Source organism: Ictidomys tridecemlineatus, chromosome 10 (genome assembly GCF_052094955.1).
Source record: "Ictidomys tridecemlineatus isolate mIctTri1 chromosome 10, mIctTri1.hap1, whole genome shotgun sequence".
NCBI lineage: Eukaryota > Metazoa > Chordata > Mammalia > Rodentia > Sciuridae > Ictidomys > Ictidomys tridecemlineatus.
In genome coordinates, this window is record NC_135486.1 from 34,680,187 (window position 1) to 34,706,164 (window position 25,978).

At 42.4% G+C, this 25,978-nt stretch overlaps 1 protein-coding gene across 7 annotated transcripts in view; it reads left to right on the forward strand.

The window, feature by feature from the left end:
* Positions 1 to 25,978, forward strand: part of Srgap2 (SLIT-ROBO Rho GTPase activating protein 2) — a 242,166-nt gene that overhangs the window by 192,049 nt on the left and 24,139 nt on the right. For all 7 annotated transcript variants that reach the window (XM_005329485.5, XM_021729234.3, XM_021729235.3 and 4 more), the window contains 6 exons: positions 4,714 to 4,798; positions 7,915 to 7,942; positions 9,870 to 9,894; positions 16,904 to 16,964; positions 23,458 to 23,535; positions 24,390 to 24,524. In XM_005329485.5, coding sequence (XP_005329542.1) covers positions 4,714 to 4,798; positions 7,915 to 7,942; positions 9,870 to 9,894; positions 16,904 to 16,964; positions 23,458 to 23,535; positions 24,390 to 24,524 — 412 coding nt within the window. The remainder of the gene's footprint in view (positions 1 to 4,713; positions 4,799 to 7,914; positions 7,943 to 9,869; positions 9,895 to 16,903; positions 16,965 to 23,457; positions 23,536 to 24,389; positions 24,525 to 25,978) is intronic.

Here is a 25,978-nt window from a genome sequence, read left to right on the forward strand (position 1 = left end):
ATAAAATAACAAAGTCAGACTACCTGAATTCTTAGGGACAGGTTTGGCCAGTGGAGCAATGTGTGTTAGACCAATAAACTTGGAATTTGTGGTCTGAGACCTTTTCCTATCCTGGTATCCTGCAGTCTTTGGTAAACATGTGCTAAACAGGTACAAAATGAGTGAATGCCCCTGCACTACCAATTAAACTGGCGAGATGTGCTCCATTTAAGGTTTACTCTATTATGTATTCTAACAGCTGTTTCCTGCTTTAAAAATTGACAGGGAGGAGGGGAAATGTCAGTGTGCCTGGATGGTGGGGGAACAGCCACAGTAATGACATCTGTGTATCTCTAGGCTCAGCCACTCCTCCTCCCACCTCACCCCCTTGCTGCAGTAGATACTTAGAGCCAGCAATGGGTTTACACAGACCAAGTTCAGTGTGAAAGCAAAGTCCTGCAATTCATACTCCCATGGTAAGAAAAGACTTTTAAAAATGAAATTTGAAAAGCATTCTTGTGTCCCTTACTATTAAAAAAAATGCCTAAACATGCCTATTTTGACATAGTATTCTTATATATTAGCATAAAGCAATTTAGGGAAGGAATGCTTTTAGGTTGCTCAAGCAGGTGATTCAGGAATAAGAAATGCTTTCTGAGCACTTGCCATGTACCAACCCCTGTGCCAATCACAGTCATGCTTGTCCTCCCTCATCCTTAGCAACCTTGTGAAAAAGAAAGTATTCTTATTTCTCCACTGGAAAAACTAAGACTCAAATGGGTTAAGTGATTTGCTCAAAGTTAGAAGGGCAGGCCAAAGTTAAATGGTAGGCCTAGAATATTCCGTTTTACTGTGAAAAAATGTCAGGGAAGAAGGGCTCAGAAAGAAAAATGACTGTATTAATACCTTTTAATAAATCAACCTCAATGTTCTCAATACCAGTTAGGAATTATTAAGAAATAATGAGATCGTAAAAATGAAATTTAAACCAGGCACAGTGGTGCACACCTGTAATTCCAGCAACTTGGGAGGCTGAAGTAGGGGGAACCCAAGTCTGAGGCCAGCCTGAACAACTTAGCAAGGACTTTCTCAAAACAAAAAGATGGGCAGCTGTAACTCAGCTGTAGAGTCCCCCTGGGTTCAGTTCCCAGTATGGCAATCAATCAATCAGTTATATGAAAATGGAATTAAGTTTCACAATGTTAAAGAAAAAAAACAACAAAACGCCTTAATAGACTTTTTATCTCCTTTCCTACTTTTTGTAGAAATTTTGTTTTGATATTATCAAATGAAAAAAAAATGGAGTAGGGAGCATTAGTCAGACTGTTTTAGGAATCTGATTTATTCTGGTAAAATAAAATCCCTAGGTAAAGTGAAAACCCCAGGTAATTGCTTTACTTTTGGGTGTTTGGTGAAAGAAGCAGGGTGAAAGAAGTGGAATAAAAGAAAATAAGTTATTAATATTAAGACACGTTTTAGATAAGGGATGTGACTCTTATTGCCCGTGGAAGAGATTTTTTTTTTTTTTTTTTGGCAGGAGGGTACTGGGGATTGAACCTAGGGGTGCTTAACCACTGAGCCACATCCCCAGCCCCTTTTACTTTTCTTTTTAGAGACAGGGGCTCACTGAGTTGCTTAGGGCCTTGTTGAGTTGCTGAGGCTGGATTTGAACTCACAGTCCTCCTGCCTCAATCCCTCCCGAGTCGCTAGGATTACAGGTATGCACCACAGTGCCTGGCAAGGAAGACATTTTAGAAACCACACATATACAGCTGTTTTCCTGGTCCCCTAATCCCCAGAATTCATCAAAAATCCACCTATTCCTCCCTTGTCTTCAGCTGTCTCAGCTTCTTTCTCAGTGTGTCTGTCCAGCAGCAACAGAAGAAGGCAATGTTATTTGTCCCCAGCTTATCTGTCCTGCAGATGAGTGCTGACTTCCAGGTTTATATGAAAGTGATAAATAACACATCTGCAAACCCTAGGATGCCTTTAACTCTTCACACCCAGCTTACCTCTGCAGAAAACCCCAACCATTGTTTCCACACCATTAGGGATTCAGGTCATACCTTGACACAGTTTTGATCCGTTAGGATTTAATGGAACCCGAAAAGGTAATCCATCATACCTCCTTTATCAGATTATTATTTATTTTAATGGTTCATTGAGTGACAGCCAGAGTTAACTAGTAAGTGAACATGAATGAAAAAAATGATTTTCGGAATCACAAATAGGAGCTTGAGTGAGAGGGAGGAATTTGCACCCACCCCCTTTCTGTATGTTTGCAGTATTCTGAGCAGTCTGGTCTTGTTTTGAGGGTTACAGTTTCTTGGTGAATTTTCCTCATTAGGAAGCCCTTGTGTCTCCTGGGAGAACCTTCCTAAGAGAGGCCTTTGAGGTTTGTGTTATTAGCAATGGATGTTTCCTGAAGGCTTCTCACCTGTAGGCCTCAAAGTACTATTCTTAGCCCACAATTAGGCTTTAGTTGGGGATTAGGATATCACCCCGGGAAGACTGGCAGCAGGTGAGCTGGCAGCTGGAGCAGATGGAAAGGGGAAGGTGACACGAGAGCCTATTTTCATGCAGATGTTCTCGTGCAAAGGCATAAAGGAGCCAGGGGAACAGGTCCTGGTGAAGGTGGCAGAAATGATTCAGTATGTGGTTTGTTTTATATTTAATTTCGAGTAGGGACACACTTAAGGGCTTGGTAACTGCTAACAGCAGTTCTATACAGAGGAGGGTGAGATTGCTTATCTATTACTCATTCTTCATGCATTTACCAAGTGTCTACTCTCTTGCTAGGTATGGGATGGGAAGAATAATGAAGGCAATGGTTCCTGGCCATAGGGAAGAGACAGTCTGGAGAGAAACACAAGTAATAAACCATCTGTGACAGAGCTGTACGAGAAGGGCTGTAGTAGAGATTAGGGCCATGTGGGCAAGTGTGGTGGGGCCAGGACTGATCCCCAAGAAAACAGGGGTTTTCATTGTTCTTAAATGAGAGAGAGGGAGATACAAGCTCTTAATTTTGTTTTTTTATTTGCTTGTTTGCTTGGTACCAGGGATTGAACCCAGAGGCGCTTAACCACTGAGCTACATCCCAGCCCTTTTTATTTTTATTTTGAGACAGGGTCTCTATAAGTTACCTAGGGATCTCTCTAAAATGCTGAGGCTAGCTTTGAACTTGTGATCCTCTTGCCTCAGCCTCCTGAGTCACTGGGATTACAAGTGTGTGTCACCACACCCAGCTACAAACTCTTAGTTAAAAGTTCACACTATACACAAAAATAGAGACTGAAAGTAATTCACATTTGTTTTAACCTTTTCTTTTTCAGTCTTGATCCTAAGTGATAATTGCCCTGAAATCAAAGCCTTGATATATAATTCTGGTTTTATTTAGTACACATTAAAAGACAGGCAGAACTATTATAGTTTAAAATGTTTTGTCCTCTTTCCAGTAGTTCTCACATCACGCTCTGAGAAACCCTGCCATTGGACTACTAAATTAAACATGGGCAGATGACCCCTGATCTGGCAGGTGAACCCGTGTAGCAGGAGACAACCAAGGCAAACTGACATCCACAAGAATGACCTGACTGTGGGGGACAGTGGAAAAGAAGCCAGATTAAGAATCCAAACTAGGCCCCCGACCTGGCGCTTTCACTTACTAGCTTGCAGTGATGAGCAATTTATTTGATATGCTCCTTCTTTGCTGTTATCTTCTCAACTCTAATAAAGAAATAGTATCTTCCATATTAATTTTTGTGGTATTGGGGATGGAACCCAGAGCCTCATGCATGATAGGCAAGCACTGCACCACTGAGCTGCATCCTCAGCCCTTGTGTTGGCCTTCTAATTCCATTGCTCACTGTTTGACCTTGAGCAACTTGATCTCTCCAGACCTCAATACTCTCCTCAGTAAAATGGGGATCATGATAATAGTCATTCATAGGGTTGTTTTGAAGATTTTATAAATTTTTCAGTGAACTACAGTCTCTCCATGGGCAGACAAGCTTTCATGAGAGATTGTAATTGAAAATGCAGCACAGCATTCTATCCCGGCTGTTAGAGCAGGTAGCATTGCATTTCCAGAACCAACTCTTAGTTTTGGAAGTGTGTGTGTTTGTGTGTGTGTGTGTGTGTGTGTGTGTGTGTGTGTACACACATGCGCAAGTGGGGGACAGCCACTTTCCATAAAGATTCTGTGCAGAATAGTGAAGGAGGTCAATTAGGATTAGGATATGGCTCAGATGAAGATGCTCTGCATGCTGGACTTGCAGCTGAGGCAGGGACTGGGGGCTATTGCTCCAGGTGCAGGTGTGACAGTACACACCCTGGGAGAGGCAGGGCAGGAGAGATGTCAGTAGAGATGCCAAAGAGCAGGTGTGTGTCTTCACACCAAGAAAACTGGGGCTCTGGGAGTCTGTTCACACTTCCTACAGTTCTTGTTCTTCAGTGTGGCTGAAGGAGATAGATGAGGGGCTTTAGGAGACCATTTGTTTGTTTGTACTGGCCAACGTCAAATTCCAATGGAAACATAGAGCAGGGTACTAATCCACCGTGAAAATCAGCAGCTGCCATATACTCTGGGCCTCAAAGAAATTTTTTAAACATGGACCTGATAGAAATCGGGTCAGAAACCAAAAGACTTGTCAAAAAAAGGGAATTGTCCAGCCAAGAATCCGTGATATTTTTTTCCTTAGGCGTCTGACTATTCTTTCTGCTCCTCCCCTACAGAAAATGAAAGAGTACCTGGAGGGCAGGAACCTCATCACCAAGTTACAAGCCAAGCACGACCTTCTGCAGAAAACCCTGGGAGAAAGTGAGTGTGGGAATTCTCCGTGGAGGCTGGCAGCTGGGCCGGGTCCCACTGAGCTCTCTTGCTGAGAACGCGCCTCTGTCCTCAGCCAAGTGGACCCAATCTGGTTATATGAACGTGTTTCTTTTCCTAGCCCCTTTAATGTGGAAGCACATGCCCCAGATGACTGCTTGAGTAATGGGAAAAGGGCAATGCTTAATGAAGCACTAATGTGCATCATCTATTTGTTTAAATGGAGCGTGCCTGCTCTCCACCCAGGCCCCCTCCCTTGCCTCCTCTGCCACAACCCGGGTAATGGGGCTGCAGAGTTATTTCCTCTGCAGACACTTTGTTAAAACTCCCAGTTCCTAGTGGCAAGACTGAGGCTGGAGCAGGAAGGGCAAGGGTGGGAGCTGTGAGATGAGATGCCCCGCTGAGGAGGGAGAGGATCCTCAGGTGCAGGAGTGATGGACAGACAGACGTTTGGCTGCCTTCTAAGTTGCAAGGTGAATGTCTGCTTCCTTCTACTTGGAGGGATCCCTGTGCTGTTTAAGTGGCAGCCCCCTCTCTCTCCTGTGGTCATGCTGAGGCCATCGTGCTGATAGGGTTGTCTCATCTCCGATGATGATCTTAACCAGATCCTAGAAAGTAGCAAGGCAGAGAACTGGCACTCTGGACTTTGTCTTCTCGGACGTCAAACAGAAGGCGAAGGTTGAAAGAGAAGCTTCCTCAGGGTTGTTTGGCACCCTGCCCAGGTCTCCTGCCTAGCTCTCAGCATCCTATGATTAATGGGATTCCCAGGTTGGGGATGCCTCTGAGTGCCCTGCCCCACTAATCTCCTCACTTAAAGATGGGAGGGAGAGGAAGAGAGATGCTACAGGGACTCTGTGGTAACCTCAGTGACAGGCAAGCCTGCACTTACACAAAGCTCTGACTTTTTCCAAATAAATTCTCAAGCTCTCATCAGACAAACTGCAGAGCCCAGGAAAGCATGTGAGGCTCATTGGCTCATTGGCCCAGGGATTGGAGCCCTGCCTTTCACACCAGAGTCTCCTGCCCACTGTTTTCACCCTATCCTTTTCCTTCTCTGGAGAGTTCCCCCAGGTGGTTAATTCTCTTTTCTCTTATACCTTTACTCTTATGATTTTTAAGGCATTTTCTATAAAGAGAGCCTTTTCCGTAACTTCTGGTCTCTTTCCTCTCCACCACCCAAGGGACTCAGACTAAACAGGTCCAGGCATTCAGAGTCACACTTGGGCTGGGGATATAGCTCAGTTGGTAGAGTGCTTGCCTCCCGTGCACAAGGCTATGGGTTCAATCCCTAGCACCGCAGAAAAAGAGAGTCAAACTTTGCTTATAGAAAAATCTTTACTCTTTGATTATCAAATTGCTCCACCAGAAACTGAAGAAAAGAAAGCCCAGAAGTATTTGAAGCAAGTTATAGCTGTGATTTTTTTTTTTTCGGTCAAGACAAACTAAGCATAATTCATAAGTAAGATAAGAAGCAGGATCATGGGGTGTGTGTGTGTGTTTGCTCACACCCAACTATGCACCAAATGTGCTACTCTGGAGGGATGAAAGTTGACCATTCATTAGTGTTGCAAATTGCCTTAATCTAAAGATGACAAGTTGTAGCAATAAAGGAAAAAAAAAATAGCTGTAAATCTTCCTGTGTGCAAGCCATCATGTCCCTGCCTTCTGTATATATTTGTCACCATAATGCAAGAGCCCCTTGTTCTTGCCACAGAGGGATAATTGATGTGTATGAATATTCCAGAATGGAAATGGGACAGATGTTGGAAATAATGGCTCAGAATAATATTTTTGCAGATGAAAGCTGAGCCTTTGGTAAGAAGAGGCTGTTAGGGATGGGGGATGGTGCTGCTCAAGATGAGCTGAACTGTAATCAACAATTAGCAAGCTTTAAAGACAAGAAACAGCGCTGCCCTCCCCCAGCCCTTGGAGTTGCCTTTTCAGGAGCTTGAATGGGGAATGTAGGAGCTGATCTCTGCTTCACTGGCTCAGTGCCTGCTGAGGTTTGCTCTTCATTTATCTAATTTAGGTATAGTACAGATCAAGCTTCATTAACTATGGGCCCAAAGAAAGCACCACATATTACATTATGACCCATGTATACATATAGATGTATTTTTAAATTTTAAAGACATGTCTGTGGGGCTGAGGATGCAGCTCTGTGTTAGGGTGCTCACCTAGCATGAAGCCCTGGCTTTGATCCCTAGCACCACAAAAACCAAAACCAAACAAACAAAAAATAAATACAAATACAAACACTTCTTATAAATTTAAGGTTTGAATTTCAGGTTTTTTTTTTTTTGTTTTTGTTTTTTTTTGTCTTGTTTTATTTTGGTATGGGGAATTAGACCCGGAAATGCTGTACCACTGAGCCACATCTCCAGCCCATTTTACTTTATTTTATTTTGTATTTTTTTTGTTTTGAGACAGGGTCTCACTAAGTAGCTAAGTGCCTCATTAAATTGCTGAGGCTGGCCTCAAACTTGAGATCCTCTTGCATCAGCCTCCCATGTGGCCAGATTACAGGTGTGAGCTACCATGCTGAGTTTGCATTTCAGTTTTTAAAGCTGATGATGACCCATTCATTTATTAGGGCCTGCCACTGGATTGAGAACTATGATTTCCTAGCAGAGTCTGCCTCACTACCCCAGTCTAACCTAACAGAATTTAGTATGAATCTAAAACCAGAACATGCACATCTCCCTTCTCTCCCTAGACAACTTCCTTTTCCTTCTTCCATTCTAACCCCAGCTGTGTATATGAGTGTATGTACATTTACAGACTGGGGAGCAAGAAAACATGTTCTACTCCACTCCACAACTTCCCACCATTGACACCCAGCATAAGCATAAAAAGCTAAATTTCTAACAGATTGTTCTCTAAAGTATGATCTGTCTCATTCTCATTGTCCTATATCCATGCCTGTTTTCCCTTTGGGAAGAAGAATTGGCAAACCTAAGGTCCAGGGATAGTAGCAACTGTGGCCTGGGAACCAAGAGAAAGTTCTTTCTCAGACGAGGCTATGGGCTCCTTATTCTTTTCTGCTAGTTGGTCTCCCTTCTCTACCCCTTTTATTTCATATGCTTTTTACTTTTGTCTTTCCACAGGTCAGCGGACAGATTGCAGTCTGGCCAGGTAGGTGTGTCATGGGACAGCCCTGGGAAGGGATAAAGAGAGGCCCAAAGGTTCAGTGGTCCCAGCTTGGGAAAGATCTAAGGTTGAGTTGTAAGGACATTGAATGACTGGCCGAGGGTGGGTTCCTTCCCTTGGCCTTAGTGACTCTCTCTGGTCTCAGATGGCAATGGGGTTTGCTATGACTTAGGAAGAGAACTGAGCAGAACTGAGTAAAGGAGTATCAGTTGCTGAAATAGTCCAAGTCTTCTCAAAGCCACCATATTGCAAGGAAAATAGACATTTAATGCTGGAGGATCCTATCCTTTAACCTATCCTTAGCTGGTAAACCTCAGCATACAGGCTTTGGGGAGTCTCTAACTTAGAGAAAGAAGATCAGAAGGTAGCATTTGATCTGAGTTCCCCCCCCCATACATGGCAAAGATGATAGCCTAATTAGTGACATTGCTGGATAATAAAATATTATTTTGTATTGGCTTGCCAAATGCCATTGGTAGAAATCTTGCCCAATGTGCAAGTATGCAGCCCTCCTAATTTTTCCCTACCTTCCCCTTCCTCTCCCACCCCAGCCACATATTTTCCCTCCCAGTCATGGTGCTGCTATGAGAAAACTCTTGAGTGGGCAGAAAGCAAGACATCCATTCAGATGACAGTTCTCTGATGCCTAAAAATGTGCTGATTTAACTGGAGAAAGAACTCTAATGGACTAGACTCCTTAGAGACCCTGCGTTAGTCCATTATATCAACCACTTCTATCTGCCAACACACACAATAATCATAAGCCATTTACAATTATAGGCTCATTATTTAGAGATAGCTTCATTTGGCTTTCATCGTTTTGTCATTGTGGATTATAACTAAAGTCCCATTAATATGACAGACTTGGGGGCTGCAGGGAACCAGGATAATGGAAATCTGTGGAATATATCTTTTGATGATTTAGTATAAGTTCACCTGAGCCTATGTCCGCAGAAGTTTCTGAAAAAATGAAAAGAACTGAGTCTATTTCCCTGTTGCTGGATTATTTCACTGTGTCTGACCTTGGCCACTCTTTTCCCCCCTCAGAAAAACAGTGTTTTACATTAGCTCCACAAGCCTGGAGAATTTCAAAGAGGTTCTCCAGGAGTGACCTGGCAGCAGAGGCAGAACAAGGCCCAGTGGCCAGGCCCTGGCCCCCACCTTCATTCAAAGCAGATAGCGCTGCCGTGCCTGTTTGACTCAGGTGCTTCTGAGTCAAATTCCCTTTGAGAAAAATTCTCTGAGACTCAACACAACTTGAAAAATATAGACAGAAGATCACCATCCTTCTTTCCATTGTAGGTGCCCTACTCTCTAAATCTAGGAAAAAAAAAAAATGCTTCCTCTCTTTTCCCTGAGGATTTCCAAGAGAAAGCAAATGATAGGCAGCAGCCTTTGGTATTTTCCAGCATCTCCTTACAAACAGGAAGATCTTATTATCTAACCCAGATCTGCAAAGTTGAACCAGTTCTTTCTTATTCAAATTTTGAATGTTGGTAGACATTAAAAATAAGCACCTCTGTGCTTTTATAAAAAGAAAAACTATATTTGACTTTAGATGGGAAGTAACTTAACAAGTCTCTTAGCCTTTTCTGGGACTGAGCTGAATATTGTGACTTGATTCATTAACTACCATAAAGACTGTTTTTCATGATTAAAAACTTCTAGGTTTAAGAGCCCTCATTTGAAGTGGGCATGATGGCACATACCTATAACTCCAGCTATTCAGAAGCTAAAGCAATACATATGTGCGCTTGCACATGTGCACATATGTATACACACACACACACACACACACACACACATGCTCACACTCACACAAGCAATGACTTGTCTCATTCTGTCCCAATTTTCTCTTTTGTCCTCCCTGTTGCTGGATCGGCCCTCTTTGACTTGGTGTGATCAACCACAGGCGTAGCTCAACCGTGAGGAAACAGGTAAGAGCCCGGCAGAGGCCAGGCTGGCCTGGCATGACAATTGAATATATCCTACAGGCAATTGTGAAGCTCCATGTGGACAGGACAGACACTTCTCTGACTTTATGCCTGCCTTTAGGCTGTACCCTTTAGTCATGGCATGGTTACAGTTATAGCAATTTTGTCAGTGTTGGAATGGTCATAATATTTCTATCTTGTTCTTCTTTTCTAGTCATTTACCCTCTTGCATACTAGCTGGTATGATTTTTAAGGGGACAGATTGTACCAGAACTGCCCATGGCATCCTTCTGCCATGAAGGATAAGTGCCAAGAAGAGGCTGCACACTAACTTATAGACACATTAATGTGTCAGAAACTTCCAGCAGCTAATCTCCTAGACCAGACAGTCTTGCTTTACATGTGTAGATTTTGTTTCTGATGGTGTGTCCATCCTAGATGTAGCCTGCCATGTACTAAAATGCAGAGATTACTCTGGTCTGGGAATGAAGGACAAGAGCTGTTTTGTACATGGTTTTCACCATTGTATTCAATTCTGTCACTGGGCACCAGGTCTCATTACCTATATTAGGAGGAAACCTCAAGAGAGCAGTAGCATGGATAAACCACATCAGTGGACAATCTAAACAGCACTTGTGCTTGTTTAAAAAAAAAAATTAATTGAAGTATTTTTTGCAGTAGCAAATTTGACTTCCTAATTATACTTTATAGCAAATACTGAAATGATTTTGTTTCCCCTAAGCTCAAAGCAGCTTTGCAGAAGGCCATTAACAGGGAGGGGGTAGAGAGAGCTCAGAAATATCTCTGTGTCTACTCAGGGGAAAGCTGATCCAGGCTTTATAAAGACATTCTGGGTAATTCACAGTGGCCCTAACCACAGGGAGACAATCAAATGTAGAGGGCGCGTGGTTTCTGTAGTGTCGGCAGCCCCAGCAGTATATTCAAGCTGGTGACTGCTCTGGCTGGGTGGTCAGTCCAGCTGGAGAACTCCGATGACATAGACCTCATTTGTCCCAGCTTTGTTGTAATTTTTTCCTCCTTCTTTACTTCAGATCTCATTTTAATGAGAACACTGTGTCAAATACATTTACACATTTTTTAAATGATAAAAAATTCATTGCAATTCTCTTTCCTCTTGTTCCCCTCCCCCCCCCCTCTCTCTCTCTCTCTCTTTTTCTTTCTTTCTCCTTTCTCCCATGATTTTATTTAAAACTGGAAAAGAATGGAAAGCCTCCCAGGGTTAGTTTATGGCACTGAAAACTAGTCAGTATATGTCTTAAAGAATGAGCAAGCCATCTTTAACACTAAGAATAGGATTGAGCTTGAACTTTGTTCCTTTTAGTTCCTGATGCAAAACTGGACCTCCTGCTTAGAGAAGGAGGAGCATGTGTGGGCGGGCTTTGCAGCTCCTACTCTGGCTACAGGAATGTGGGAACCCACAGTCAGGCAGGTGATATATGCTCCTGGTCAGCTTGCCATCCATCTGATTTGCATCCTGCTGCACCTAAGCAGTTGCAGGGAAAGTACATTTGCCTGGTGCTAGATTTGCCTAAGAGTTCCAGAAACTTCCATAAACCGTAATCAAAATAAGAGCTTGTTTTTGTTCTGCTACCCCAGTTTCTCTGCAGCAGTTTATATCTAATGGTGGGTTCATATCTAAGACAGTCATGAAAGACCCCCGTTTCCCTGTCCAAGGAGAATCACACGAAACACTGGCTGCAAAAGCAAGAGGTTTTTTTTATTGAGACACAGGCGCCTGCGGGTGCCCAGCAGAACCTCAGCCGGAGCTTTGGTGAGCTGGCACACCGGGCTTGGGGATACAGAGATTTTTTATAGGATAAAGGGGCAGTTTTCACGTGCGGTAAACAATAGGTTTCTTATTAGTTAATTTTAAACCCAGCATATACCTAAAGGGCAAAGTTGTTTTTCACTGTATGCTACTGAAAAAGAACCACATAAAAGCTACATATTTGCACTCTGGTCCTCCTGTTCCTGCTCATTCAGACATGCCTTGGGACCTGGTCCTTTATCCTTTCTCAACCGGTTACACCTAACTAATTATCTGAAAAACACCTCTGGTGCCTGCGTAGGTTTGCGACATGCCTCCGTGGTTTTGCAACTAGGCCTGAGGTTGTTGGGCTGGGGTCTTTCAGTCAGGGGTGTAAAATAATAACTCAGAAGATGAGGAATTTTATAAAAGTAACCAGGAGTTTTGGGAGTTTATGGCAAATAAGCCAAACAAGAGGAAGAATCTGATGGCTTTTGTTCTTGAGGGTGCCTCAAGAACAATGGATTCTAGCCATTTTTTACCCTAGCAAAGACTAGGTTCAAAGCCCCTAGACTTTTCTTGAAATTATGTCCATCAGCATTTGCTTCTAGACCTTTTCTGCTCTCTTCAAGCCTAGTACTATCTTTCTCCTGGCCATTGATATCTTCTTTGATGGCCTCACTTTCTCCATTCTTCTAAATTTAGGCTCCTCCCCAGGTTGCCTGACTTTTCTCCATGCTCCTTCCCTTGTCATTATGTTCCTCTAGAGGAACCTTTCTCTCCTTCCCAAAGTGTCCTTTTGTCCTGTAGTGCTGCCTGCCTGAGTCCTTGGCTCTAACTCCCAAGTGACTGACTGGACATTTGTGCCTGAAGGTTGAGATAGCGCCTTCCCCTCCCCCACCACAAGTGCTTCCTCAGCTCCCCTAAATTCTATTTCTTTTAATGGAGATTCTCCATCCTTCCTAGTCTCTAAGGTCCCAAATCTTATCTTTCATGTCATCCTTTTTTTTTTTTTTTTTTTTTTTTTTTTTTGTCTTTATACCACATCTAGTTAGTTGTCAAGACTTATATTTTCTACTTTGGTGAAAGTGGGAAATCTAATAAATGATCTGGAGATCAGTATGTGAAAAAAATTCCTAACCCTCTTTCTCATAAGAAATTATGCTAATAGAGGCTGGGCACGGTGGTGCAAGCCTGTAATCCCAGCAGCTCAGGAGGCTGAGACAGGAAGGTCACAAGTTCAAAGCCAGCCTCAGCAAAAGCAAGGCACAAAGCACTCAGTGGGACAGACCCTGTCTTTAAATAAAATATAAAATAGGGCTGGGAATGTGGCTCAGTGGTTGAGTGCCCCTGAGTTCAATCCCCAGTACCCCACCCCCCAAAAGAGGAATTATGCCAATAGAGAAAAGTTGATCAGTTATTACTAAGTTACAGTTAAATAAGAACAAGCAAGAAGTTCTGATGTGTTATTACACAGTAGGGTGACTAAAGATAATAATGTACATTTCAAAAAGCTAGAAGAGGGCTGGGATTGTGGCTCAGTGGTAGAGCATGTGCCCAACATATGCAAGGCCCTGGTTTGATCCTCAGCACCAAATAGTTAATAAATAAATAATTTTTTTAAAAAAAAGAAAAATTCTTAAAATTAAAAAAGAAAAACTAGAAGAAAGGATTTTCAATATTTGAATTTCTTTTTTAAATATTTTTTTAGTTGTTGATAGACCTTTAATTTTTATTTTTTTATATGCACTGCTGAGAATTGAACCCAGTGCCTCACACATGCCAGGCAAGTGCACTAACACTGAACCATAGCCCCAGCCCTATTTGAATATTTTAATCATCAAGTAGTGATAAATTGAGGAGATAGATATGTTTACCCTGATTTAAATATTATACAATATACATATGTATTACAATATCACATGGTTCCCCATTAATATATACAAATTTATGTTTTTATGTATTAGTTAAAAATAAATTTAATTTAAATTTACAAATTTAAATACCCAGTTAGTACCAAAAGGAAAAAGAAAAAGAAAAAAGTTATGCCAAACAATGCATGTTTGAACTTCATCTGCCATCTTCCTGTTTTCCCCTACAAATTACTGGACCACTGCTCTGCTAACTTTTCCAAGTAATGGCTATTATTCCTTTTCCTGCAGTTCCTTTAATCTGATTAGATAGAAATTTAGCCTGATTGTCCTTAAAGTCCTCTTCCAACTCTGAGATTATGTGACCAAACCTATTATGATCAAAAGAATTAAAGTTACGTCAGTCCTAACATTGGGAGAGGGGTGAGAGACAAACATTCAGTGGATGGAAACACATATAGAAACTGCTGGAAAGCCATGTGCAAAGTCAGTAGTGAAGTGCAGGTCTCGGGGCACCACAGTGACATACAGAGCCATCTGGGGAAATGAATTCACTGGGTGCTCAGAAACATCTCAGGGAGTGGAGTGGGGAAGATTGACAGGAGCATCCGAAACTTTTGTGCCTTTGTCACTTGTCTGTTTCCACTAGACTCTGTCTTAGGCTCCATTGAACCAATGGAGGCAAGAAAAATGCTCTTCTATAATAGGGCAGGTCATCTTTTGCCCACTCTTGTATGCCACAGATTATCCCTCTGGGCCACTTCTGCTATTGGTAACCATGTACATACAGGCTGTTATCCTTGATGCCATATTTTCAGTTAATCCTTACCACTAATATTCCATTTCCTGTGTATTCAGCAAAATTTTGCTTTCAAATAACCTTTGGGTTTTCTTTGGTTTTTTTTTTTGTTTTGTTTTGTTTTTTGTTTTTTGTATTTTCAAGAGACAGGGTCTCACAGAGTTGCTTAGGGCCTTGCTAAGTTGCTAAGGCTGGCTTTGAACTTGTGATCCTCCTGCCTCAGCCTCCTGAGCTGCTGGGATTACAGTCGTGTACCACCACATCTGGTTTCACATAACTTAATGAATCCAGTAATCTGGGAGCTTCCCAGCTTCCCTGTGTCTGGGTCTTTATGTTCAAATCTGGGACCAGCAAAACTTTGCAAACCTTCTTGTTGCTATCTTCATTTTCTCTGCTGCTGCTATTTATAAGTGAAAAGTATGATAACAGAAGTCTGTAAATATAAAAAAGACTTCCTCAAATGGAGCATTTTTTCTCTTTTAATAGTGGTACCATTTTCTTCATTAGCGTAAGGAAGAGAGAACAAAGAGTCTTCCTACAAAATCACCTAGCCCATCTGGCAGTGATGTTAATAAGAGAATAGACACTAGCTGCTATCAGTGGAAAGCTGGAGGAAGCAGATGGGTTTGGGGGTCACAAAGATGAGCATTTGGGTCACTGAGACCTTCCCGACTCCCTCCACCTTGGCATATGCAATACTCCCTTTGGCAGCATCGTGATTCCTGGCAAGCTCTGGAGCTGGAGGCCAAGCCAGCTCTTCTCTCAGCCTGACTTCTTCATGAGACCCAGCTGCTTCCTAATAGTAGCCAAACCCCACAGCTACAGTTGAAAATTGAGAGCCAGAAGAGGGCTGCAGGCAAACCTGTGAAATGGGCAGAAGACATAGGACCCAGCCCAATGAAGAGTTCTGAACATCTCTGTCCTGAATATCCGAAGCTCTTTTTTTTTATTGTTTTTTTAATTGGTCTAATTATCATTATACATGACAGTAGAATGCATCTTGACACATTGTCGAAGCTCTTTCTAGCTAGGTTTTGGGCCCCTCTGCCTCATGTCTTTCTTCCAAAGAACTGAATGATTTGTGCATGAGGCTATATTATAAAACCCTGCTGGTTTTTAGTGAGAGATGGTGTGTAATGTTTGCTGAACTCCTAAGATGCAGTGAAGTGTTCAGTTTCAGAGGGAGGCAGCTGGAGTTTGAATTCTGGCTTGGCCACTTTCCAGCTGAGTGACCATCAGCAGCGAGTTAACTTTGTGAGAATAATAATACATACCCCATAGGGTTGTTTTGAGGACCAGTCTATCTCAAGGACTTGTTCATGGCCCAAGACCTCTATAAATTCTTCTGTGCACAATAGACACTCATGCCCTCGTGCCAGTAGGTCATACTCTTTCCTCACATAAATTCCCTACCCACTGAGAAATTTATGGCAAATTTAAGTTCATAGAAGTGAAACAATATGAGAAGGGTTATATAGCAAAAGTACAGAATGAAGATTAACATCTGGGAGGCCTGTTTTGCTTAGTATCAAGTAATCTCCACTGTTTGCAAGAACTGGCTTTTCTTGTCTTTCCTACCTTTTATGCCAAACAAACCTTTCTGAAGCTCCCTTTGATTCACCCTGTGACCTTTGACTGGTATTAATGAAGCACTACTATATGAGAGCATCATGGCCAGCACTAGACACCCAGGAATGGATGTAGGACCTACCCTTGTAGAGCTTGAGCTGGTGGTGGTCAGTGGGCAAAGAGATATTCACATCCACATAATGAAGTCACAGTCAGGGTTGAGAAGAATGTGTCAGCAGCAGGTGTCACTCATGTAAACCCTTGAGACAAGGGAGGACTTATTGGAGAAAGAAAGGCAGCCAGTTTAGCAGAGATGGGGTTGAGCAGAAGTTGGGACAGTGGAGGCAAAGGCAAGATCCTGAACATGTGAAGCTGAGAAGAGAAGTCTCTGATAAAGTTCACCAGAAGAGATGCACTTTTTTTTTCTTGGTACACTCTAATTATACATTACAGAGGATTTATGTTGCCATATTTGTACATGCACATAACACAATTTGATCAGTCTCCATCCCCAGTAGTTGAGATGTACTTTTAAAGATCTCCTGACCACTATGTAAAGGGATGGGTAGGTAGCAGGGATGGAAATGGAGATATTGGTGGACTGAGCTGAACTGGTGGCAATAGAGATGGAGAAGTATGAAGAGATTCAACAGATACTTTGAAGGCAAACCTGAGAAGATGGATTGGATGGCTGTTGGTGGTGCACTGGGTCAGGATAAAAAGACAACCCGCTCCATTTAGAACATGCTAGATTTAAAGTGCATCTACATCTCATAAACTCCAGTCCTTACCCACTACTGGTCTGGTTCAACAGAATTTAGGGGTGGAGATAATTGCCATTCCAAGTCAGTGGTTGTGTTTTTGTGCTCTGGAGCTTGGAGGACAAGCCAGGTGACTGCATCATCACTGATCCATCTGAGACAAGTTCCACAGTGAGGCCCTTTGCTCTCACCCTGGGCTATCCCTGTTTGAAGACTGTAATATTGTTTTTCTTTGGCTTTTCAGGACTCCAGCCAGGCAATTCCTCTGGTAGTAGAAAGCTGCATCCGGTTTATCAGCAGGCACGGTAAGCAGGACCATGGCCTTACCCATATGTGTGCAAAGGTTGGAAGAACATCCAGGAATTCTTTGTAGAGTAAGAATAGAGATTGCCTCCCTATGCTACCCTTCTCAGCAAATAAAAATAAAGTCATATTTGTTCACATAATGTTTGCTGCTTCAAAATGGCCACTCCTAGACATTGAAAGACATCATATGTTTCGACCCCAAATGCCACAGCCACTTACCACAATGCCCTTTTTTAGCTCAAAAATGAGTTTTAAATTCCAGCTGCTATGTGAGAGAAACCCAGCTGCTAATACATGGTGGCAGTAGTTTCATACTCAGCCTCTGCATGCAGTTATCTCCCATGGCACAGCCTGATCATTTTGTCATGGTAGCTTTCTGTGCCAGTCTGGTTTGGAAACAAGCCCATTTGTAAGGTTGCAACTGATTCCTAATAATATTCCAATTTTATTCTGGTCGGGTCTCACTGGATACAACATCCACAAGAGCTCAGTCCTAAAGTTGTTTTTAACAATTGAGATTCTGCAGGGGCTGGCTCCTTCTCAAACTTAGTCAAATCACACTAATCCTTCTGCTTGACCAAGCTACATCTCATGAACTCCAGTCCTTACCCACTACTGGTCTGGTTCAACAGAATTTAGGGGTGGAGATAATTGCCAGAGAATTGATTTTTTAAGGTTAAGAATGTTTAGAAAGTACAAATATCTGAACTAGTGCCATAGAGATGTCTAGGAACCGAGCATCAGAAATTTTTTTAAATAGTATAGGAAGAGGGATAGAATGACCTTCCTGAACTAAGGAGGTAGATAAAGTATTGCTGATATTAATTCAGAGGCATTAAGGTTCTCCCTTCCTCCTCTCACCTTCCTCTCTCCCTATAAACTGGGACATTGTTTAGGATCGTATTTGGAACAGTAATTATTTGAGCATTCTTACAACTTATCCCATTCTCCGTCAGCTGTAAGTTTTTAATATTATCTCCAATCACTTGAAGTAAGAGCATTGTATATCACTATTGAAACAATCAAATATTTATCAAACCCCTGATCAATGCTGAGTACCGCATAACGCCAAGTAGGAAAACTAAAACAGGAATAATACACTGTTCCTATCTTTAAGTGGTCTTATGATGCATTTTGGAGAATATAAGTAAGTGAGGGAGAAGTTAAATAAAAGGAGATAAATGGTGTTAATTCAGAATAGCAGAATAAGAAATTTCACAAGGTAGTAATGATTAATGATCAATAGTTGGCAAAGAAGTCCAAACTGAGTTCAGGGGAGGAGGAATTATTTGTGCCTAAAAGACAATAGGAAGGAGGAGATCTGAACTCCCATCATTCTTCCAAGTATTTCATTCATTCATTCATTCAATAGAAATATATATTGATTGCTTATTGTGTTCTATTAAAAAGCTTCTGTCCTCCTGAACCTCATGTTCTACTGAAGGACAAATAGATGATGAGTTGATCAGCCAATAAATAAACAAATTCACGTACAATATTTTGCGTGTTGGTGTCATAAAGAAAAGTAAAGCAAGGTGAGGAATGAAGAATGGAAAGGGGACAGACACTATTGTCAGTGGTTTCAAGGGAAAGGCCACTTCTAAGAAGATGACATTTGAGCAGGGTTCTAAGGGGGTGAGCTATGTGGACATCTGGGGAAGGGCATCATGGGGAGAGGGGACACTGAGCAGAGACTGTTGGCTTATTCATAGAATAGGATAAAGCCTGCATTGCTGAACAGAGTGGAGAGGAGAGTGACAGGAAATGAAGCCAGAGGCCAGACCTTGTACAACTCTGTTGGATAAAATAGGCATTTAGATTTTATTTTTATTTATTATTTTATTTTTTGGGAGTGAGATGGAAACCATTGGAGAATTTTGATCAGGGAGTCATCTCTTTAAAGGATCATTGTTTGTTCTATTGAGATAAGACCATAAGGGTGATATAGGAAGTTAGGCAGCAGGCCAGGGAAGACATGGTGGTGATCTAGACTAGGGTGCTAATTATGGTGTTAGCTGAGAAATGATGGGTTCTAGATATTGTGGCTTGGAATTTCCCATCCCTACCCCTGTGCAGGTTCAATGCATAAGGAGACAAAAATTGAGCATGTTTCTAGGTTGAGACTCTAGGGAAATGGGCACATGCATATGTTGCTGATGGGAAGCTAAACCAGCATAGGGGAATTTGGCAGTATATAATAAAACTACATATGCACTGATCTCCTAATCCAGCAGTCCTTCCAAGAATTCACCATGAAGGTATTCCTCCAACAATACAAAGATTAGATATTCACAAGGTTATTTGCTCCAGCATTGTTTGTAATTTCACAGTATCAGAAACAACCTAAATGCCCATACATAGAACAGTGGTTGGAAAAACTATGATATGTCCATACAATGGAGCACTAGACAACTGCAAAAAGACATGAGGATGATTTCCATGAATTGATATCAAGAGGTCCCTCGGGGGTATGCTGTTAGGTGAAAAAAACAAAATGTGAAAGAGCATCTATAGTATGCTTTCTTTCAGGTAAGAGGGAAGATATAAGAATATACATGTGCCAGGCATGATGGCACACGCCTATAATCCTAGTGGCTTAGGAGGCTGAGACAGGAAAATTGAGAGTTCAAAGCCTTAGCAACTTAGCAAGGCCTTAAGCAATTCAGCAAGACCCTGCCTCTGAATAAAATATGAAAAAGAGCTGGGATGTGGCTCAGTAGTTAAGTGCCCCTGGGTTGAATCCCTGGTATCAAAAAAGAAAGAAAAAAAGAATATACAGTATCTTCTCATTTCTGCAAGAAATAAAGATGAATCTAGAAATTAATGTTCTATTCATTATTTCAGGAGAAGGGTAGGAAGGAGGTAGAAGGAATGGAGCAGTGGGAAACAGGACAGGGGTGGCATTGCCCTGAATTTACCTTTTTTGTGTAGTTTTGACTTTTAGAACTGCCTTAGTGTTTTCTGTAATCAATAGGTGAATTAACAAATAAATAAAAACTAGAATGTGAGTAAAACTACAAAAGGAATGTAAATAATACCAAGAAATCATAACTGTACTACAAAAGAACATGTAACCACACTAAAGGGGAATGAAGAAGAAAATAATTAACCAAGTAACTGAAAAACAGTGTTTTGACTATACTCTGTAAGTCTAAAGACAAAAAGAGCTATAAGAAATCTTGCACAGTAGTAATTTTTATCTCAGAAGTATGGGTTAGCAATTTGGAAATTATGTGTATTCTAGGATTAAGCAAATACACTGTTGATTTTTAAAAAGCTTAAAAGATATAGTAGCTAGCTGCTTAAAAATATTTGTTCAACTAAATTGAATTTTTTTTCCCTAATAGAGGCTCAAAGTATTCATGAACTCCCTAAAAAAGATATGGTCACAACTTTAATATGTGAACAAATATATTTTCACATTGAATGGAGATAGTATTTATAACTTTTTTCAGTCTCAAAAGGATCTGTGACCCACCAAATGCTGGGAATTTTTATATCCTTACTATTTTCATTTCCCTTGAGAGGTAAATATTATTGTCCCCATTATCTAGATGAGATAGCTGAGGGTCCTCTGTGAATAGTGAGTCAGTGTGATCCAGGATGATTTAAAGGAGAAGGAAGATGAGGAACTAATGAAACTGAATCATGAGGAGGAGAAAACCTCATCATTTTCATGAGAAGGGACAGGAGGTGGCTGTTGTAGTAATCATTTCAAGAAAAATCTAGGAGAGGTGGCGCACGCCTATAATCGTAACAGCTCAGGAGGCTGAGGCAGGAGGATTGCTGATTTGAAGCCTCCTCAGCAACTTAGGGAGGCTGTAAGCAACCGAGTGAGACCCTGTCTCAAAATTTTAAAAAGGGGAGGTGAGTGCTGGAGATACGGCTCAGCAATTGAGCACCCTGTAGTTCAATCCCTGGAACAACAAAAAAAGAAGAATCTATCAGGAGCCTTGTGCATGCCTGTAATCCTGGCTATTCAGGAGGCTGAGGTAGGAGGATCACAAGTTGAAGGTCAGCCTGAGAATTTAGAGAGATCCTGCCTCAAAATAAAAGGTAAAATGAAAAAGGACTAGGCATGTAGCTTGGAGGTAGAGCTTTCTGGTTTCAATCTCCAGTACTGAAGGAAAAAAAAAGAGGAAGGAAGGAAGGAAGAAAAAAGAATTACCTAGGAGAGCAACTCTGCAACAGCTGGATCTGGCACAACATGCATGGAAAGTTTTGCACCATTGCCAAACAACTTACCCATATCTGATGGGTTTTACACTTTCATGTTAGTGAGCACTAAGGAAAAGTAAAAAAGGTGGCTGGGCTATTTTGGTTATGCAAGTCAAGATTCACCTTCATTATACTAAAAAGCAAACTGGTTTTCCCCTTTCCTTTCTGGAAAGCACATTGTTTCTGCCCTCAGCATCATCCCATCAGGCACTCCAAACACAGAGCAGGCCTTCAGCATCAGTTCTCCAGAGGACCCAGAAACCAGACCAAGAGAACTCAGAGTGTTTCAGGCCTGCTGCCTGATTTCCACCAAGCTGAGTTCTCGTTTCTTCTTATCCTTGGGCCCACAGGCCAAGACCGTATTTTCTTGATGGTCTACCCTACCCAAAGCACCCTGTTGACACTCTTCAAGAACTTATGCAATACTTTACCAGCCAGAACACACCATCTAGTCTGGTTTCTGACATTTCCCTACATCGTGTTTTCGACAAGTCACTGGTTCTGGTTACAACTTTTGTAAGTGAACAAATATATTTTCACATTGAATGTGACTTTCTATCAGAACACTTGCTATTTACATTCTGTGTTTAAAGAACATTATCTGGCTCTTATAGTCCCTTAGAGGAACAGACTTAAGTCCTACTACAAATCAGGTAATCACAGTCCCTCTGATTATTTCTCAATGTTGTTTTGGACCAATTCTGTACTTTCAGTCCCGGCCTGTATGATTGACCTCCAAAGGTCTAGCCGATAGCTACCCCCACTGAGAGGGTAACCCTGAAGCAGCCAGCAAAATGTAGCCTTATTCTGTTTTGTTTTCCTAAAATAAATGTGAGACTTCTGTGACACATTAAGGCTTTTGAAGGACTGTGCCATTATAGAAAGATTTTGACAAAATGCCAATATTGATACCCAAGGCGTCTGAGAAAGCCTAGGCAGTCCTACTGGAATTAGAGGTGCCAGACCCACTCAGTCCCTGGGCCTGGCACTAATGACATGCTTCCTGGATTTCTCCCTGGTTTCTCAGTTGCATGTGTGGTGCTCTCTGTGAGTCATGCTTACAAGTCCAGAATGGCCATTTGGTTCCCACCTTCTCTGCTCGTACATCAATAGGCCCCACAAGTCTGGCTTGAGGACTAAGTATATGATTGCAGCCACGAGGCCTGAGTCTGAGTCCTGGCCCTGGTCCTTAGTATTTTTATAACTAAGGGATGGTTATCCTCAGTTCTCCCATCTAAAAATAGGAGTATTGCTAACCCCTGGTTTTGCTTTATTGGTTTTCTTGGGGAGGGGGAGTGCCAGGGATCGAACTCAGGGGTACTCGGCCACTGAGCCACATCCCCAGCCTTGTTTTGTATTTTATTTAGAGACGCGGTCTCACTGATTTAAAAGTGGCCTGAGTTGCTTAGCGCCTCACCATTGCTGAGGCTGGCTTTGAACTCATGATCCTCCTGCCTCAGCCTCCCAAGCCTCTGGGATTATAGTCATGCACCACCACACCCAGCTTAACCACTGTTTTATTGTGAGCTTATCCCTTATTGTGAGGACCAAGCACTTCATTTATATGAAAGCATTTATTAACAGCAGTCACTATACAAGCATTATTTTTATGAATATTTCTACTCTAACAAAACTCAAGAAGACAAAGTTTCTGTGTACATCATTGTAGTGTAGTGTTCATGCATGTTTGTTTTTGTGTGAAGCAGCAGTCAGGAGCAGCTCCTGGGACAGTGGCTGGCTATACTGTTGATGGATCACTTGTATTCTCATGTCCACTCTTTTTCATCAGTCCTGAAAGCACTGGCCCCTAGAATAGTGGAACAGTGTCACAATAGCTAAAGTAATCTCTATAACCTCACATCTTATGACACTCCTCTGATGGTAACTAATGTCTTGCCTGCCACGACCTATCTCCATTCCTGACCCTGAGTGACAAGAAAACACTAACAGGTCACCTCCCCACTTTCCAGGTGAGACAAAGAGCAAAGGCAGGGAAAGTCCCTGCTTGATAGTCTCCCTTGGAGTCAGAAGAGAAGTAGGCTGTAGAAATCCCTTCCCTTAAGCCCCTGATTTGGTGCTTTCTTAAGGCTAATGCTTCATAATCATCCCAGTGACTTTCCCAATGTCCCTGCGCATGTTTTACTCCTGGCCTGAAAAACAAGAGAGACAGGATGCTTCAGTGCACACTGCCGGGGGGAGACAGGCATTCAGCTAAGCTTGGCTCTGCAGTTGCTTTTTTCTTCTCCTTGATCACTTTTCCCTGTGTGTTTCCAGGACTGCAGCATGAAGGAATTTTCCGGGTGTCTGGATCCCAGGTGGAAGTGAATGACATCAAAAATGCCTTTGAAAGAGGTAAGGGAACAGCCTGGAAGCTAAGACCAAGTGTTTGCCAGCCTCCTGGGGTACTGGCTCTATCCTTTCTCCTCTGAGGGGGGCCCAGAGCTTCAGAAGCCCCTGTGCCTCCCTCGTGAGCTGGACACCTGCTGTCTGCACACACTTCCCATTAGATACGCAACTCCCTGTAAGAGATGCAGGAGGTGCTGAGCACATCCACTTCCTTCCTTCTTGGCCCCACCCATCCTGCCTCTCTCCTATGGATGATCTGCCAAAACCCAAGAAGTTAACTATGATATCCAGGCGGTTTATGGCTTTATCCGGAACCCTTGGTGGCAGTTAATATCAAGGCTAATGCGCTTGTTCATCGTAGCCCATTTATTATCTTGTGGGCTATTAAGGTAATGGGCAAGCTTTGGCAATTTCCGTCACTGTAATGGATATATATAGTTTCAATTTGAGGTTGGTCCTATCATTAAATCTAATTACATCTGATATGAAATTTTCCATAGGGAGCTCTGGCATGATTGTTCTGTAAGTAGGTGTCCTTTGTTGGGGGCAGCAGGAGTGAGAGCTCATCAGAGGAGCTGGCCTCCTTGGCCTCGTTTTCCTCCCCCAGGGGCTTGGTCCCAGCCTCTTTGCATGATTCTGTAAGGGAAGCAGTTCCTGTGTCCCAATCCCAGCCCATAGGGACGTCCCTGAGTCTCAACAGTCTGTGCTTCTATCGGTCCTCTGGTTTACCTCACTCATGCCACTGTGCTGGGCATTGTGCTGAGGGACTGGGACGAGGATATAAGTGGGTCACCCCTTCCCCATTGCCTTTGTGTGTTTGCCTCTCTCACTCTTTCCTTTCTGGGGGTACTTATCCTCAGGAGAGGACCCCCTGGCAGGGGACCAGAATGACCACGACATGGACTCCATAGCTGGTGTCCTGAAGCTTTACTTCCGGGGGCTGGAACACCCACTCTTCCCTAAGGACATCTTCCACGACCTGATGGCCTGCGTCAGTAAGTACCGCTCTGGCCTCAGAGTGGCTTCTGGGCCACAGCACCTCCAAGCACTAGGTTTGAACATTCTTATGGAGTTCTTTGTTTCCTCATAAGCTTCTTGGTAAAGCTTTCCTTTTTAATTTTTTTTTTTCAGTGAGTTTATGCTCACCTTCATTTCTTCATCCCTGGTAGGGGAGGAAGGAAGGAGAATGACTTTTCAGTAAGAGTCTAGGACTCCAGGTCAGGACTTCTGGCTTCACCTCCATCATAAACTCTTTTGTTTCTCTGGGCTTTAACTTCCTTTAGTAAAATGCCTTTATAAAAATTCATTCATAAGACTCAGTCTTTTCAGTTGTTTGAAGCATATACATTGGGTTTGGGCTTTTTCATGATACCAGGGGAAAGGCGTTAAGTATTGCAAATATCTCCCACTTGTTGCTTTAAACATGGCATGGCTTACCTGCCAGGTAAGTTGTATTCATGTATGCTATCCTAAGAAGTAGGCATCTGGTATTTCTGCAGAGAGAGAGAGAGAGATGTTTTCTATTTTCTTAGGGGTTCTCTGCCTCTGATTCTAAAATTTGGAGCTTGAAAAGCTCATGATACTGCATGATACTGCTGGGGGAGATAGGCATTCAGGTCAAAAAACAAAACAAGAGAGCTAGGTTCTTGAATGTGCTGGACCTTTCTGAGAATAACTGAGAGGTGGTAGATGCTGGGGAGAACATCTCTAACCTTTTTTGTGCCCAAAAAAGTCCATTTAAGTCCTGAATCAGTAAATGTGTGGAGCCCAGCATGCACCTTGGTGTAACAGCCTCACTCCCAGAAGCAACAAGGAAGAAACTCCTGTTGCTGTGTGCCATCCTCTCATTTGTTTCCATAATAAACAATCCATGGAAACTCTGGAAGCAGAGTTTGATGATGGCCCCAAAGGCTGTTAAGAAAGATGCCTTTGCAATGGAGAAAAGATCCTTTTTCCGAGGTCACCAGGGTCTTTGTGACCCCTGAGTTGCTGATTTGACTCAACATTTGCCCTGAGTACTTTCCCTCTCAGTTATTCTCAGAAAGGTCCAGCACATTAAAGAAGCTAGCTCTCTTGTTTTGTTTGTTGACCTGCTGTTTGTGGTAGTTCAGAGGAAGTGAATTATGTGGCAATCAACTCTGTGCATCCTTTGGATAGTGTCTTCATGTCTTTTCCCAGAACTGGACCTAGGTAAAGTCTTCTAAGCTAGACTGCAGTGGCCAACACAGTCATCCTTTGACTGTGCAGTTCTCCCCTAGAAATATACTCTTGCCCAAAATCCAGTACTCCCCATTTCTCTTTACATAAAGGCACTCATAGAAAATAACCAGATCTACATGGGACACTGTGGAAGTGGGAGGCTGTCCATGACAGAGACCACAGGCCCAGGGGACTAACCTGCCCATAGCATAAAAGTCAGGAAAATTCTCCAGTCTTCTTCCCAGATATG